This window comes from Sus scrofa, chromosome 14 (assembly GCF_054392235.1).
Source record: "Sus scrofa isolate SSC_HxYL_T2T_F1_AM1 chromosome 14, Sscrofa_HxYL_maternal_Yorkshire_Landrace_v2.0, whole genome shotgun sequence".
Lineage (NCBI taxonomy): Eukaryota > Metazoa > Chordata > Mammalia > Artiodactyla > Suidae > Sus > Sus scrofa.
In genome coordinates, this window is record NC_139396.1 from 97,132,410 (window position 1) to 97,149,973 (window position 17,564).

Here is a 17,564-nt window from a genome sequence, read left to right on the forward strand (position 1 = left end):
GATATTTCTACTCCAAAGCACACACATTTCCATCCTTAGAGAGTCATTCCTTTGGGTTAGGCTCCTTTTAAAATATAAGCTGGGAGACTAGTTCAGGAGGCAGAAAGGCCAATTTGCCAAAAAATGTATCGAACTTAGATGAATGCACCAAATTCACTAAATTTTTTAAAATTATAAAAACTTGTTTAACTGTAAAGTTTTCAGTACTTGATATAAAATGTTGACTCTTTGGTTTCCAACATGAAATTGTTGAGATACTGGAGCTTGGCAGCAATCTGTAGAAAGGCTCTAGCAGAAAGGGTAAAATTGTTTAAGCAATGGAAGAGAAGTGAATCGCTAATGATGATAAATGGCACCAGGAGTGATGATAGGTATTTTAGACAAGGAGGATGTCAGGAACTGGTTACCTGCCCTGGACCAGGCCCAGGACTCAAAGATACACATGTGGAGTTCCCGTCGTGGCGCAGTGGTTAATGAATCCGACTAGGAACCATGAGGTTGTGAGTTCGATCCCTGTCCTTGCTCAGTGGGTTAACGATCCGGCGTTGCCGTGAGCTGTGGTGTAGGTCGCAGACGCGGCTCGGATCCTGCGTTGCTGTGGCTCTGGCATAGTCTGGCAGCTATAGCTCCGATTCGACCCCTAGCCTGGGAACCTCCATATGCCGCGAGAGCGGCCTATGAAATAGCACAAAGACAAAAAAAAAAAAAAAAAAAAAAAAAAGAAAGATACACATGTGACAAGACATGATCCATACCCTCAAGGAACTCCAACAGGGAAAACCCAGGGAATCAAAGAGATGCAGCCCAGCGGTCTTAGGAGAGAATATGGACCTACATAAGCTAATGGAGAACAGAAGCAGCCTGAAGGTGGGAATGAGACATGATGTTTGAGCTGGGTTTTGAAGGATGTGTAGGAGTTGACCAGGTAAAGGAGAATGGAGACATCTTTCAGGCAGAGAGCACAGACTAAGGTTCTGAGGCATAGGAGGTAAAAAGGAAGAAGATGAGGAGGAAAAGAAGGTGTGTGAGGACCAAATCACCAGCCTTCCAAAAAGCCAGTCAAAAAGAATTTGATTTTTCACTCTGTGGGTAATAGGGAGCCACTGAGGGTATTATGTACAGGAAGGAACTCGCCCTGACTCCATGGCAGTTGTGACCAAGCTGGACTAAGAGTACTAGAAAGAAGGGGGGCTGAAAGACCAGGTTGGAGGCTGCTGCAGTTGTCCAAGGAACAGATGAACAATGCTAAGTTAGAATGTATTCATTCAGCAAATATTTATTCATCACACCTGACTAGAGATAGGTGCTAGCTCAGGTGATCACTGCTGGGGAGTCAGTAGTGGGTTGAAGCTGGTGACTGAAGGTGAGGAAAAGCATTCCAGACAGAGGGAACAGACCGTGGGGGTTCTAACATGGGAAAGAGGTGGGTTCCTTTCAGGCACAGAAGAAAGACCAGTGTGGCTAGAGCCTCATGACTGGGAGGCTGGGAGAGGCTAAAACTGAGGCTGCATCATAACTAGGGCCAGTCTTGCAGGGTGTTGCTCATCCACATTTATCTCTGCCCTTCAATGTCCAGTGCAAATGCCACCTCCACCAGGAAGCCTCCTATGATCACTGATTCATCTCTTCCTCTCTCAGTGCCCTGCCAAGACAACTGCTGGAGCATTTTTCTGGCTCAGAGGGGACACTCCATAAATTTTTTTTAAATAAATTACTGTTTGAAAGAGGGAAAAGAATGGTGTGAGGGAGGTACTATGTAGGTGGGGGGAGTGGGGACAGAAGAGCGGGAAAGCTGGGGCAAGGGGACCAGGGTCAGCCTGGTGACAGTCAGGATGGAGCTGTTCAGTCCTCAGGTCACAGCATGTAGTGAGCACACATGAAGCAATTTTTAAGAAACTAGGTAGAATTAAAATATTAGAAGGTGGAGCATGTAGAAAGGGTTGGTGTTGCTCCACTGAAGCCTTGTTCTAATTACACACACATCCCAAAGTGAAATCTACCTCTCTCTGGTCACAGCCAAAGAGTTGGCGACCCTCAGAATTAGGATATAGATTTGGCTCTTATATCTGAGACTAAAAATAACAATGATTTAAACAAACCAGGGAGTTCCCTTCGTGGCTCAGAGGTTAACAAACCCAAACTAGGATCCATGAGGATGCAGGTTCGATCCCTGGCCTCCATCAGTGGATTAAGGATCTGGCATTGCCGTGAGCTGTGATGTATGTTGCAGACATGGCTTGGATCCGGTGTTGCTGTGGCTGTGGTGCAGGCTGGCAGTTGTAGCTACGATTCGACCCCTCGCCTGGGAACCTCCATATGCTGCAGGTGTGGCCCTAAAAATAAATAAATAAATAAATAAATAAATAAATAAAAGGGAGGGTGAGTGGTCCCCAGGCTCCTTACCCCTGGTTGCATCACCTCAAGATGGAGCCGCCGCAGCCTTGCTTGCATTCCCAGCAGTAGGAAGACGCAGGAGCTGGAAGGGCATGGCCTCGCCTCTGGAGAGCCACCACCAGGAAGGGTCATCTGTCACTTCTGCCCTCATCCTACTCTCCACTGAGGAGTCACTGGCCACGGGGAGCTGTAAGAGAGGCTGGGAAGAGTGGCCTTTGAGCAGCCAGACGGCCAGCTAGAAATGGGGGTTCTGTTACTACAGAGGGTTGAGAAGGGGACACGGGATCATCCCTTAGCCTCTGTCCCGGCCTGAGGCTCCCACAGGCTTTGGAAGCTGATGCCTGGGCACCCAGGCCCTGGAGGCTGCATGCCAGTCCTCCTCCCCATCCTCCTCCACACCCTTTCAGCACTGAAAGGATGAAATCCTGCCAAAGTGGCCTCAACTACTTCTCCATCTGAACCTCTCTGACTCCAGCCATTACACACAATGGGTTTGAGCAGCAGCAGCCCCTCTGAACAAGGCATGACCCTGCCAAGAGGGACAGTTCCTGCCCTCCCCACTGTTACACAGGCCTTGTCACCCTTTCACCATGAGTTCAAAACCCCTGGGAGGGCATCTTCCTGCACCAGCAAGAAGCCCACTCAGACTTGTGTTCTTGGGTGCAAGACGGTCTCAATGGGTCTGTGGGGTTCCCGAGGCAGCTGGATCTTATTTCTCTGCTTCCTCTTTCCCATCTCCCAGCTCTGTCTACCAGTGCCCTGATAAGCAGGGCCTTGCATCCAAAAGGGGCTCAATAAACTCAGCCACTGGAACTTCCCACCTCCATGGTCAAGGGGGAAAGTACAGGAGCGCCTTGTCCCTGGGGTTTAATGATACCAGGATTCTTTGAGTCCAGGAATCTCAGATCCAGTGTGGCCACCTGAGCTCTGAGCAAGGCAGGCTCTGGAGCCGAGCATCTGGGCAGGGGGAACGGACAAGGAGAAAAACAAAAAGACCCAAGTTAGATGGAGTCCCGAGCCTGCAGGACGACGGGTTGCTGGGGAGAGCCGGGAAGGAGCTGGCTCTCAGTCCCAGGGCAGGACCTCAGCTGGTCTGCAAGCTGACAGGACCATACGGCCCTGGCCCAGGGACCTTGCCTTGGCCCCTCCTGGCTGGTTCTGAGGGTCCTTGGGCAGATAAAATTCACATTGAGCAGATGGGCACTGCCAGGCCCTGGGCAGCCCCAACCCCAGGCCAGGTAAGTGTTGGAGGAGTTAACATGCCCTGGGCTGGGCTGGGAGAGGAGGCTGGAGGCGGGGTGCAGGGAAGGCTGCCTGCTCGGGGTACCTTCTCCAACGGCGTCCGTCACTAAACCATACATGTGACTGAGAGGAGACTGGGCAGGGAGGGGCCCAGGAAGCAAATACTTGAGGGCACCTGGAGCAAGCTGCACCCTCAAACTGCAGAGGGGGAACCAGGAAGGGATTGGTGAGGGGAGCCAGAGCCAGACCCCCGTGGGTCAGCCCAGGCGTCTCTAGAGGCCAACCCACCTCAGAGAGAGGGGCCTCGAGGCTGCCCAGTCTTCTGGAGAAGCAGCACAGAGCATGGCCCCCGGTGCCAGGCAGCCCCGGTTCAGGCCTCAGCTCAGCCACTCACGCAGCCATGTGCCCTCTGCCACCTATGCCTCAGTCTCAGGAGGTTCAAGGGGGACTAGTGAGAGGACTCGTCACAGATGGTGGTGTGACAGTGTCCTTTTCCACCATGAGGGCTGTTGTAAGGCCCAGATGAAATCATGCCTGTGAAGGTCCTGGCCTGGATGGGCCCCAGGTCTGCCCCAGCCACGTGCTGGAGAGCTGTATCGGTGAAGGACCTTGTGGCTGTCACGTGGCTGTGTGCTCAGGCTCCCCACAGCCACCCCACTTTCCCAACTGTATGAAGCACCATTCTCCAAAGTCCAGCCCCAACCCCACTTACCTCCACAGAACTGAAGTCCTTCCAGCCTCCCGAAAGACATCTTCTGTAGCTCACAGCCCTTCCCTGGCTTTCTTTTTATAGCACAGTTAATTTTGCTTTGCAAATGTGTGAGCCCTTGGGGTTAATTAGAGAGACTGTGGAAGGAGAGAGGGAGAGAGAGAGGGAGAGAGAGAGATGGAAAATCCAGGGCCCGTCAGAATTCCTGTCCCAGCACCGGGCAGTCCAGCCCCATCCCTTCATCTCATGGATGGGGCCACTGAGCCTTGTGGAGAGGTACTGAGCCTCGTGGAGAGGTGCCGACCCAGGTTCGGAGGAAGGAGTGGGCACAACCACTTGTCCTCGCTTGCTCCGGGCACTTGCCGACACCCCCAGCACCGGCCGCGTTTGTTTTTGAAGATGCGGGTTCTCGCGGTATTTCCTCTCTCAGTGCGGGAATAACACGGGGGTGACCGCAGAATGTGGAGGTCGGCACTAGAGTTCGGCAACCCTGGGTGACATCTCGGCTCAATGCATCCAACCACACGAGTGAACCGGGGTCACCCCGCTGGAGGCGTAGTTGTTTCCTGTAAAAATGGGGAGATGGGTAACAACAGCTGCCTCTTGGGGTTGCTGGGAAGATTACACAACATAATGTAAAAAGCTCATAGGATGTTAATGGGACTATGGGAACATTTGGGTTTCCCTCCTTTCCCTCAAATATTGCTCAAAAATAAATTAAAAAAATTTTTTTCAGAGTTCCTGTCGTGGCGCAGCAGAAGCTAATCTGACTAGGAAGCTTGAGGTTGCAGGTTTGATCCCTGGCCTCGTTCAGTGGGTTAAGGATTCAGCGTTGCAGTGAGCTGTGGTGTAGGTTGCAGACGCAGCTTGCATCTGATGTGGCTGTGGCTGTGGTGTAGGCCGGCAGCTGTAGCTCCGATTCGACCCCTAGCCTGGGAACCTCCGTATGCCACAGGTGCGGCCTTAAAAAGCAAAAAAAAAAAAAAAAAAAAAAAAAAAAATTCCAGTGAGGTGTTTTTGTTGCCGTTTTGTACTAAGTTGCTTATTTGGGTTTGTTTTAAACTTTAATTTTTTTTTTTTTTTCTGTCCTTTGTCTTGTTGTTGTTGCTATTTCTTGGGCCGCTCCCGCGGCATATGGAGGTTCCCAGGCTAGGGGTTGAATCGGAGCTGTAGCCACCAGCCTAGGCCAGAGCCACAGCAACGTGGGATCCGAGCCGCGTCTGCAACCTACACCACAGCTCACGGCAACGCCGGATCATTAACCCACTGAGCAAGGGCAGGGACCGAACCCGCAACCTCATGGTTCCTAGTCGGATTCGTTAACCACTGCGCCACGACGGGAACTCCCTAAACTTTAATTTAAAAAAAAAAAAAAATGTATTGAAGTATAGTTGATTTACTTGCTTCGTTTAAAAATTTTTTTTATTGAAGTCTAGTTGATTGACATGTTTGTTCTTGGTCAAACCCACTCCTTTTCCAACAACCCCGCCCCCCTCCACAAAGTTGTGAGACCAGCCAAAGGCACCAGACCCACAAGGCAGGTGGGGCGAGGCTGGTCCTGTATGGGTTTGTGTGTGAATTTTTTTTTTTCTTTTCCTTTTAGATTTGTTCTCAGGTCATGGTTAAACCTGAGAGTGGTCAATATATAGTCCCTGTTCCCAGGAGGCTAAATCCAGAGGGAAAACCAGGTGGTGCCCACAGTGCTGGGAGCGTATGGAGCCTGGATGCTGAAGGGCAACGTTCAGGAGGAACAGCGGCGTGGGGTCCCCAGGCAGCTCCCTTATGCTCAGCACTTGGGCCTGTCCAGGGTGATGCTTTTGGCATCGCCGGGTTGCTGGGATATGGTGACAGAGATGTATTGTTCCAGAAGCCAGGGCCCTCCCTGGCCTCTACCTCATCACCCGGACAAATGTGGATCATCAGGTACAAACGCCGCCCATTCCCTGCAGGCTGAGGAGGCTCCCACAGAGGTTTCCCACGGGATGGACACAGGTGCCCTTAGCAGGCCACAGGCTCTTCAATGACCCAGTGCCCAGGCCTGGCCTGGTGACTGATGAGATGAAACAATAAAAGGGAAGCCCTCCCCCAAAGAACTGCTGGACTTCCTGCTCTTGACCTGGCCTGCAGACCTCACCTGGCTCCCACCCAGAGATGAAGGCCCAGTCCTGGCTCCTCACAAGCTTTTTCTTGCCCGGGCCTCTTGCACATCCTGTTCTCACCTGAGGAACATGCCTTGCTTCTGTCTGCTTGGCCTGGATGCACACATTTGGCTGCATATCAGCCTCACGTGGGAATCTTTTACAGTCTAGTAATGGCTCCAACCCAGAATAGAACCTCTGCGGGTAAGGACACTCCTCCAGGTGAGGCTCACATGCACCCAGGGTCAAATCTAAATAATTCCACTAATTCCCTACCCATGAGGGAGCCTAGCTGAAGTCCTTTTCCTCCAGGAAGCCTTCCTGAACTTAGCCCTGGGCAAGTGCCCCCTTTCCCCTGAGCACCTGTGGGCCACACAAGGAGCCGTCACCAGGCACGAATGAGAGACTGCTTTGTGTGTAATTAGAAGGCAGAATCCAGGCTTTGCCCTGTGCTAGATGCATCGTATTGGCCAAGTGATCACACTTCTCCAAAATGGTTTTCTCATCTCCCAAATGGGCATTAACAATAGTACCCACCTTATGGGCTGGTATAAATGCTTCACTGACCATTCCAACCTCCAGAACCCCTCACCTCCCCATGGCTCCTCTATTTCCCAAACCATAGGTTCCCACAAGTCCAGAGAGTGAACTGGTTTCCAGGGATCTCCATCTCCCACCTACTGTCTCCCGCAGCCTGTGTGCTGGGAGCAGCTCCTGGGCAACTCACATACCTCCTCACCCTTCCTTCCAAGAAGACTCCGGAGCCTCCGAGTCAGAGCTTGCAGGCAGCAGTGAGAAACATCAAAGGACAGAAAACCAGCCCCTACAGCTTCCACCTCCCAGGAGATACCTCCCTGTCCTTAGGATCCATTTTAGCCAGATGGGCAAGTGTGCCCTGGCTATGGGCTGGCATGGGGGGCATAAGACACTCATGCAGGGTTTTCACTGCTGAGAAAATATTTCTATATGATCTTTGTGAGATGGCTTCTTCCTCCCATCTGCAGATGACTTGATCAAGGTCATGGTTTGTGCTAGGGCTAGAGTTGAGACTATCAAGAAATTGGAAACATAGAGTTCCCTGGTGGCTCAGCAGGTTAAGGATCTTGGCATTGTCCCCGCTGTGGTTCAGGTCACTGCTGTGGTGCAGGTTCGATCCCTGGCCCAGGAACTTTCACATGCTGTGGGAGTGGCCAAAAAAAAAAAAGAAAAAGAAAAGAATTTGGAAACAATATAAATATCTAAAAACATAGAAATGGTTAAATTCATTAGAACATCCATATTGCGGAATACTGTGCAAGTATTAAAGTCATGTCTTCAAATAATTTTGATGACGTGGGGGGAGGTTCATAATAGGCTGAATTTAAAAAGTGGGACACAGAGTTTAATTTTTGCCTTGTGATATAGATGTATTTATGGCATACTACAAATATAAACCGTATATATATTTGCAATAACATCAAAAGTGTTTCTAAGTTGCTTCCATCCTTCCCTCCATGAATCAGGCCCTTTCTCACAGCCCCACCCTCTCTGAGGTCTAATGTATCAAAGTGAATACGAAAAGCGTGCTGAGCACAAGCTTTGAACCTGGGGACCTTGTTTTGTGAAAAATAACACCAAGGGGGAAAATAATGAGTAGTGCCAGTAGGTGGTGTTTATAAAGTTTTTATTTTCCATTTTCTTAAAAATAACATTTGATTTCCTTTATGCATGTGTGGAGGGTACTTGTTTCCTTAGGCTGAGTTAATAGGCAGATAAAGACGACACGAGGCAGGGTCCCCAAGTGGAGGCGGGGTTGGGTGTGAGGGGAGGGGGCACGGGGAGAGGGAGGGGTGGGGTGACCCACGGGACGCTTGGGTGCCCATCAATGCACAGACACGGTCTAACACTTGGTTTTTCGATTTTTGTTTTTTTAAAGACATCTAAAATTACTGAGAGATACAATTTCAGCACTTAAATATACAGACGGAAATCCAAGCACTTGAACACAATTCTTAACTCTAAGCTCCGTTATTGCACATAACACAGTTTAAGTAGGCTTCAGGCTATAAAGCAATATGCTCTGCTTGGGACTTCGTCGGATGTCTCGAGTCTCCTTTTGCATCCCCGGTGTCTCTTCCCTTTGACCCCTGCCAGCCCACAGCCTCACAATGATGCCAGGGGTCCGTGGATTAGCCATTCATTCTCCCCAAGGGCTGAGGGTGAGGCTTTGGTGAAATGGAGGGTTCCCATGTTGATCCCAATGGACCCTCACCCACTCAGAGGTGAAGCTGAAAGAAGATGGAGCTCAGGAGAGGCCAAGTGGGTGGCCTGCCCACTAAAACCCAGACAGGCTGGCCTGAGGACAGAAGTGTGACCACCGGCAACATGTGGCCACAGCCCCAGGGGGACAGGAGGTGACAGTCACACCCTCTAAGGCCCCCATCAGCTTCGCCTCCCTCCTCCTCCTTCCTGAGCTCCCACACCTCCCTCCCCTTCACCCTTGAACCCTCTCTGAGTGGCCTCTCAAGGCACATTTGTTCGCTCCAACTCCAACCTACCCCACCTTAGACCTGCCGTCTCTCCCAGTGCCCGTGGGTAAGCAGGCCTGGGGTGCAATGACAGCTCTGGGGCCAGGCAAGGAGCCTCTCTGAAAATTTTGGTTGAGCTCTTTTCAACATAGCTTGATTTGGCTGCCTGCCTAAGCCAGGGGAGTGGGCACAGGACAGAGACAGAGGACACTGAGCAGAGGGACAGGGGAGAGGCTGGGGGGGGGGCAGGCAGCTTGGTCAAGGGCACACATCCAAGTAGCTGAGGAAGGACCGCCTTGCACCCTTGCTCACGAGGAAACCCACAGCTTGTCTGACAAGAAGTCACTTGGAGGCCTTCGGCCCACTGGGCACAAGCTGCTTGGTCTAGCTTTGGGGGCCTGGGCCCCAGAAAGTGGAGTGAAAAGCAGTGTAGGGGCTTCAGAGACAGGGCAAGGCTGGACCCCCGAGTCCCACCAGGATCTTAGTTCAGCGCCTTTTGCTTTCTTTCTACAACATACTTACAAGATTATAAAAACGTGCACAACCAAAAGACCCAGAGACGCAGGGAGGGCACATGACCCCAGGGGAGAAGGGCACCAGTGAGAGGAGAGGGATGCCCCTCCCTCTCCCCCCCGCCCCCCCAGAACACCCCAGTATCCTCAAGAGCCACCCCCAGGGGATGGTTCCAGGTCTCTGAGCTGGGACAGAGGGAAGAGACAGACAGACTCCAATCCTAGCGAGAGCAGTTAAGTTTCAAGTAGCTCTGAGAGGGGCGGCTGCTCAGAGAGCAGAGGGCTGACTTGGACGGGCAATTCCCTGAAGGAGCCGGGGACCAGAGGGAGGGGGTGGGAGGACAGGGAAGGGAAGGGGGGAGGCGGGCCAAAGGGGATCTGGAACAGCGCGACACCTTAACAATCAGAACTGTGCTGCGGAATGACAAGCAGTCCTTGGGGCGAACTGGAGCTGTGTTATTTCCCCCAAGGGAGGGCTCGGAAGATGTTGACTCCAGGGTGGAGCAAAGGGGCGGACGGGTGAGGCTCTTCCACAGAGTCCCACAGATGCTGAGGATGCTGCCGAAGCCAGGGAGCCAGACTGGGAGGCTTGCCCGGGGAGCCTCACCACGTGGACGCCGCACCTGTTGCCACCCAGCAGACAGGGTACTCCTCCTCACAGGCCAGGCCCCCAGGGATGGTCCCTAGGCTCATACACACACACACACACACACACACACACACACACACACATGCACACTGCGCGCACCACACACCGAAGGGCATCAGAGGCCCAAGGCCAGGTAAGAAATTCTTCACCAAAGGTGTTAAGAAATTTGCTACAACAGGGATAACTGGACAGGGTAAGAAAAAGAAAAACAAAAAACCATGGGGCACCTTCTCATCCACTCTGGCTCCTGCTTGGTAAGGAGACTGGGGGGAGCAGTGAGATGTGGCCTCAGATTCTGGTTGCCCAGGCCTGTCCCCATTGACTTTGTGCAACCCTGAACATCTCAGGGTTTGAAAGCCCCTCCACTAGAGCAGCCCTAGAAGGGGGCCCTCTGAAGGGACAGAGAGAAAGCCCAGGCGCTGAGAGGAGTGGGGCTGGCATGGCCCATGGGTGCCTCTCTCTTGAGGAAGAGGAGAGATGGGGAAACATCACAGACTCTAGGGGCAGCAGCCTGCAGCTTCCCACTGCTCCTCCTTCCCAGGGTCTCAGAAACAACACTTTCTGTTGGTCTGGAAGGGAGGCGAGCATTTATTAAGGGATCAGGGAGGAGGTGGGTGCACACACACAGCACTGGCCACGCCCCAGATCCCTCACCTGCTGCTTGATCCGTGGGCTCCTGGAATAAACTAGGGAACCCCAGCAGGAGGGACAGGGGCAGGTGTGGGCACCCCCTCACTTGGGCCGGGGGAGCTCACCTGCACAACCACCTCTCATTGCCTCCACAGAACAGCCCAGATCATGCCCCAACCTGGGAGCCACAGAAAGGGGCCCAAGCTGTTTCAGGGCCTGGCATCCTAAGGGCTATACCTGGTTCTGCAAAAGCAGACTCTCCTGACCGCCCCCAGTCCCTGGCAGCTTGGTGAAGCCATCCCGACCCCCTGCCCCTCAGTGTCCACCCACAGCTCCTTCCCAGCCACCTCTGGTCGTAGAGGCCTGAATTAAGAGGAGAGAGTCCAATAAAGGGAAAGGGCTCGCTGCAGCGGGGGTCCTGGCCCATCCGCTGAGCATGGTGGGGGGTGGTCACAGTTAAAGCAGCCACCAGACAACTCTCTGCCCTCCCCAACTCCCCTCTGCAATAGGGACTTAACCCACAGGCCAGGGCTTGACTCCAGGAGGGGCGGGGAGAAGGGCAGGTGCAAGAGGAGGCAGAGCTGGTTGAGGCAAGGGTAGCAATTCAGGGCAAGGCACCCCAGGGTGTCCGGGCCAGCCTGGAAGGGGCTGGGGACTGGCAAGGGGGCATCTCATTTAATCAATTTTGACCTTGTGGTGTGTGCATGTGAATGTGTGTATTTTAAAATCAATACATGGAAAGAAAACCACAAGGATGCCTAAGAGGCCTTGGGTGACTCACTCTGCCAGGAGCAGTGTGGGCCAAGGGCACGTTTGTCAGCGCATGCCCCCCCCCACACACACACATACACGCTCATACACACGCTCATACACACTCAGACGTCCAAGCCTTACGCATCACACCCACATGTCTGGTCCTCCCCGTTGGAGCCAGGGTCCTTCCGACTGTATTTTCCAGATGCATTCACAAGCTGCCTGCTTCTGTCCAGGTCTCTGCTGGCCTGTCCCCCCAGCGCCGGCACCCTGGCCTTCCCCGGCTCCCCACGGGCCATCTACCAGATGTAGCCTCCGTCATCCGCCTCGCCCGCCTCACCCTCCTCCTCCTCCGCCTCCTCGCCTGCTTCCTCCGTCTCCTTCTCCTCCTCGTCCTCCCAGCCGACACCACTCCCAAAGTCCCCTGAGAAGCCCACGATGTCATCTGTGAGGGGAACAAGCCAAGGGGCAGGTTAGGACCCCTCCAGCAGGGGAGCCCAACCACGCTGAGCCAGGTACCGGCTGCTTACCGCAGTCAGGGCTCCCGTGCGTGCGCGTGCCGGTCAGCTCCAGGCCCAGCTGGTCCACACACCAGCAGTCACCGCTGCTCTGGTCACACTGCATCTTCCGGTAGTAGCCGTCCTCGTCACAGCTCGGGATGAAGACTCCTGAATGGAGGAGCCCCCACCCCACCCCTAGGATCAGAGCAGGGGCCTTGAGATGTGGGCTCTTCAGAGAAGCGGCCCTGGAGCCATGGGTGCCCCCAACACCACTGGAGCCCAGCCAGCCCAGGTACCAACCACCCAACAGGCTCAAATGTCCACGGCTGGATGCCAGTGTTTCTCCCAGGTCAACTGACTGGAAATGAGAAAACCTGCCTTTCTAAACCACCTGCTCAGCCGCTGCAAGGGCTCCCATCTGCCTTAACGGTTCCCAAGTCCTATAGGATGGCCATCTGACCTCATCATGCCCGGCAGACAGCCAGTCCTCTGCCTGGCTGTCCCCTGCCGTGCATGCCCAGCTTCTCTTCCCAGCCCTCGAATTCTGATCTGCCCTCTGGGCCCCCGCTCCTTTCTTCAAGACCCAGAGCTGCTGATCCTTTGTCCACTCAATAGACATCTGCTGAGATTACTGCTTGGGGACCCCAGAGGTAAACTGTGTCCACTCAGGGAGGGCATGGAAATGATAACCCCAGGCAGTGGAAGACAGGTGCCCTAAGGCCCAGTGGGCATGCTCAGGGAATGCAGAAGAGAGAGCGTTGCTTCCAGGAGGAAGGTCCTGGCTGCCTGGCAGAAGCGGCACTAACGCCCACCCCCAAAGGCCACTGCACTCCTGGTCAATGTGGCTTTGCAGGGAGGTCCTAGTATTTGGTTTCATATGCACTAGCCTCACTGCCCAGTTAATTTTCATTTGGGTTTTGCTTTTTCTTGGCTGCCCCATGGCATACGGAATTCCCCAGCCAGGGATCCGATCCGAGCCACAGTTGTGATCCACACCACAGCTGCGGCAACGCTGGATCTTTAACCCACTGGGCCTGGCTGGGGATCGAACCTGAGTCCTTGCTGCTGCAGAGACTCCGTCAATCCCATTGTGCCACAGTGGGAACGCCTCACTGCCCAGTTAAATGCCAAGGAGCTATGAGGCCCCAAGGGATCTGCCCTTCAGACCCCTGTCCCCTCAACCACCATGCCCATTAGCCACATGGGTCCTTTCTGTTCCCAAGAACATCGTCCTGCCCTCGGCTCCGCTCCTGGCTGCCTTGTTCTCACCCCTCAGGTCTCCTCTTGATCAGCTCCCTAAGGAAGCCTTCGCTGACCCAAGGCTGACTTCTGTCCACTGTGCTCTCCTTCAGCACCGCAGATATACAAGCCACATTTGGTTGCTCCATCTTTCTGGTGCGTCAGTTTATGGGGTATGTTTCCCCAAGGAGCCTGTGTGCTTTATGAGGCCAGAGACCAGGCCCATCTTGCCATCCGTTCTGACCTGGCTGGGTTGGCTGCTGCGGCTCCAGGGCTGGCACTCAAGTGTTTACAGAAAACAGGAACATTTGCTGTGGAGGGGCCTCCCTTGAGCTCTGCACACACCCTTGCTGAACTGAATGGAGGGTTCTAGGACCCTTCTGTGTCCCTACCTCCAGCCCCAGTAGGAGTGGTCACAAAATTAGTACTAGATTAGTACCGGCTTAAAATGTACTTATTGAGGGGTTGTTTGGGAGGCCTTGCCCCACTACAAGGATTCAAAACAAGAAAGGAGGAGTTCCCATCGTGGCTCAGTGGTTAATGAATCTGACTAGGAACCATGAGGTTGCGGGTTCGATCCCTGGCCTTGCTCAGTGGGTTAAGGATCCAGCATTGCTATGAGCTGTGGTGTAGGTTGTAGACGTGGCTCAGGTCTCACGTTGCTGTGGCTGTGGTGTAGGTCAGTAGCTACAGCTTTGATTCGACCCCTAGCCTGGGAACCTCCATATGCCATGGGTGCAGCCCTAGAAAAGGCAAAAAGACAAAAAAAAAAAAAAAACCAAACAAACAAGAAAGGAGTTTCCCTCCCCTGGCTTCCTAGGCCAGGGCCTCCTCTGGGCTCAGCAGGGCCCATAATACCCAGGGGCCGGAGCCTCTGGGCCTCCAAGGAACTCTGGGGGCTGCTGCCCCCTCCTCTGAGTCCAGCCCATCCCTCTCACCTGGCTTCTTCTTGGCCGCCTCCTGGATCTGGATGCGCTCCAGCTCCGCCAGGCAGGGGGGCTCTGTGGGAAGAAAAGAGCCTCTGAAGGGGGCCATCCCACAACAGTGATGGGCTCCCCGCCCCCAAGGCTTAGAAACCCAGACAGGGGGCTCGCAAGATGAAAACACCCTGGGCAGCCCCACCAGCAGGATGCACCTCTAAGGTCTCAGTGGACACAGGGGCTCCCCAAGATAAGAACACCCAGGGCCCAACCGCAGGAGACCATTCCATGGCTGTGGGGTGGGCTGAGGCCCCCCAAGAAGCCCAGGGCTCTCTCCGGGTGTTGGCAACGCATGGGACGAGTGCACAGGACTCAGAAGAGGAGGTGGGGGGAATGAACAGATTCCCCAGGTGAGAGGCCCGGGAGAGGATGTAAGACAAGAGGGAACATCAGACAAAAGCCTGAAAATAACTGGCAGCCAAATCTAACTTGCCTGTGACCTTGAGAAGTCCCCCAGCCCTTCCCCGTGGGAGGCCTAGCTGATCATAAGATGAGATCAGTTTCCAGTCTCCTGCCCCAGAAGGCCGCTGTACAGAATGGACATCACGAGCTTCAAAGGTCGGGGAAGTAAAAGTGCTGGTGCTGTGCCGCGAGCAGGAAGGCTGGGTGGTTAGTGTCAATGAAATGGATCAAAATACCCGACGTTGGCAGAGGGATTTGTAGTTTACACAGTGCTCTGCACCCAGATCGTCTCACTTCATCCTAACAACAGTCTCTGAGGTATCATTATCTCCTAATTCAGATGAAGAAACTGAACTTGGAAAGATTCAGTTGCCTGCCCAAGGTCTCAAATCAGCAAATGGTGGAGCCCTCGCAGAAGCCCCAGCCACGGGCCACAGATGCCGTAGTACTCCCACCACACGACTGCAGTGGGGACCTGGACCAACACCAGAGGCAGAGCGAGGGCTACCTAAGCCCTGGGCCAGGCGGGTCAGCTGACCCCTCGGAACCTCAGGTTCCCCATCAGTGAAGGTTACCACCTGGCCTAGGTGATCTCTGAGCACACGTCCCACTCTGGTTCCGGGTATATAAAGCTGGCAAATGATGCCAGATCTCTAAGGCTAATGATTACCTGCCCAATCATAAATATGGGGCAAATAATGTGAGATGAGCCCCAAAGTGGAATCACTGAGAAGCCAAGGTGACTTCAGGGCCCCTCGGCCCCTTCCAAGCCCCCCAAGTAGCCCTAGAAATTTTACATACACTTGTAGGGTTTTCTTTTATTTTAATTTTTTTCTTCTTAGGGCCACACACATGGCATATGGAAGTTCCCAGACTAGGGGTCAAATCCAAGCTGTAGATACTGGCCTACGCCACAGCCAGAGCAACACTGGATCTAAGCTGCATCTGCAACCTACACCACAGCTCACAGCAACGCCGGATCCTTAACCCATTGGGCAAGGCCAGGAATCAAATCTGTGTCCTCATGGATACTAGCTGGGTTCATTAACCACTGAGCTTACATTTGCAGTTTTTAATACTCTTCCTTAAAGAAGGCCTCTCTAAGTGTGTAAGCTTCAGCACCCACAAAACCCACCCTGAAGCCTGCAGAGGAAGGGAGCTGAGTGCTGGCTTCCCTGGGCTCCAGCAGGTGAGCTGCTGAGAGTGCAGGAAGCAGGGTGCGGGGAGGAGGGGAGCTGGAAAAGTCCTGGCCTGGGGAGGTGGCAAGAGGGAGCCACCTGGAACCCCAAAGAGCCTGAAGCGAGGGGCGGAGCACTCACAGCAGGGCTGGGGCCAGGGGAGGGGGCCACACTCACTCTCCCTCCAGAAGCAGAAGCACCATTCGGCGGTGGAGACTCGGCCATCCTTGTAGGTGTCGCAGGAGTTGAAGAAGGGGCGGATGCAGACCTCGTACTTGTCCAGGTTGATGGCAGCCAGCTCCATCTGGTCCAGGAAGAGGTCTGCGCTGGTGTCCAGCTTGGAGAACATCCAGCCGATGGAGTCCTTGCAGCTGGCCCCCAGGCTCTTGTCCAGCCCTGGGAAGAAGCCATGGTTCAGACCCGCTCCATCCATCCATCCGTCCCTCCACCTCTCCATCAGCCCCAGCCCCTGTTCAGAGTCAGGGCAGCTCGGAATCTAACCACAGGGGTGAGAAACTCAAGAATGGCTGAAGTTCATCCCTTTGCCTCTGCAGAGGACTCCACCCAAACTGGTCAAAATGCTATTTTAAAAGCCCTTCAGGGAAGATATTTCCTTCCCTTCCCTTGGCTACCCATTTCAGGGTTTAGCTTTCTTCCACCCATTTGAAGTAGTTCTTCCTTTAACTAACCCAAATCCCTCCTGTCTAGTCAAAGCCTACCTCCCTTTGTTCTGAGATTTAGGCTCTTTTAGGGGCTCAGAGTCTGGCAAAAGGGAGCAAAAAGCAGGTGCTCCCCATGCAGCCAGGTGGCCCCAGGGCACACCTGTCTCCCCATCTCCCACCCTCCTCCCAGCCAGAGCAACCAGCTCCTGTACCACTGGCCAGGTTGGCCCCGCTGCTGACTGAGCCGTTCTGCTTGGAGTTCTCATGAAGGAGCTGGAACCAGTCTCGCAGCCGATCCCCCAAGTCAGCCAGGTCCTGACCTGTGCAGGTCTCTGCAGTGGGCAGATCAAGGCAAAAGGGGGTGGAGGGGGAAAGGGGGGGTGAAGCAGCAAGCATGGTCTCAGCTGCAGGTGCTGCCCTACAGGCCCGAAGGCCAGGCAGTGGTCAGGGGATGCCAGAAGGAACACGAGTTAGAAATGAGAGGCTCTCTTCCCTCCTCTCCCATCTTCCCCGCCCCAACTCCCCAGCCCTAAAAACACACAGCACAGGCTTCCTATGATGTGGCCTGAGCCCTCTAGCTCCATGTAAACCTCTAGACCCGTAGGTCCCTCAGGCCTGTCCCTGTTTTTGCCACTTCTTCCAGCTGCAAACCTCTCTTACCATCCCAGGGCCCTGAAGGAGGTGCCCTGGCAGTGAGCCGACCCCCCACCCACAGCCTCGTCATGGCCCAGCACTCATTACCTGGTTTGCCATCGGCAGTGGAGGTGGCGGCCTGCTCTGTGGGGCAGGGGCAGGGGCCCTCGCATCTCACCGTCAGCTGCTTGCTGCTCAGGCACGCCTGCTGCTCCAGCTTACACTGCACAGGGAGAAGGTTCGGGCTAGGTGACAGGGGCACTGCTGGGGGCACTCTCGAGCCCACCATGGCAGGCACATCTGCCTTCCTCCTTGGGGACGGGAGGGACCGACCTCTGATTAGCTGGAAGGGGCCCTCCTAGTCCCTCTGGAGGCCACAGGTGCACAGTGGCCAGGGGCAGCAGACCCAGGAAGGGGGTCCCAGGGAATCAAAGGC

At 54.2% G+C, this 17,564-nt stretch overlaps 1 protein-coding gene and 1 long non-coding RNA gene across 2 annotated transcripts in view; both read right to left on the reverse strand.

Moving 5' to 3' along the window:
• Positions 1-4,716, reverse strand: part of LOC110256608 (uncharacterized) — a 131,738-nt gene extending 127,022 nt beyond the window's left edge. The window contains exons 1-2 of the long non-coding RNA XR_014828125.1: positions 4,349-4,716; positions 964-2,593 (exon numbers count right to left, since the gene is read on the reverse strand). This is a non-coding gene — a long non-coding RNA (uncharacterized LOC110256608). The remainder of the gene's footprint in view (positions 1-963; positions 2,594-4,348) is intronic.
• Positions 4,717-8,131: 3,415 nt separating this feature from the next.
• The window catches only part of SPOCK2 (SPARC (osteonectin), cwcv and kazal like domains proteoglycan 2), a 29,402-nt gene continuing 19,969 nt past the window's right edge, over positions 8,132-17,564 (reverse strand). Inside the window, exons 6-11 of the mRNA XM_021073211.2 lie at positions 17,237-17,351; positions 16,708-16,827; positions 16,011-16,229; positions 14,212-14,274; positions 12,065-12,202; positions 8,132-11,979 (exon numbers count right to left, since the gene is read on the reverse strand). Of these exons, the coding sequence (XP_020928870.1) occupies positions 11,834-11,979; positions 12,065-12,202; positions 14,212-14,274; positions 16,011-16,229; positions 16,708-16,827; positions 17,237-17,351 (801 nt within the window). The 3' untranslated portion in view covers positions 8,132-11,833. The remainder of the gene's footprint in view (positions 11,980-12,064; positions 12,203-14,211; positions 14,275-16,010; positions 16,230-16,707; positions 16,828-17,236; positions 17,352-17,564) is intronic.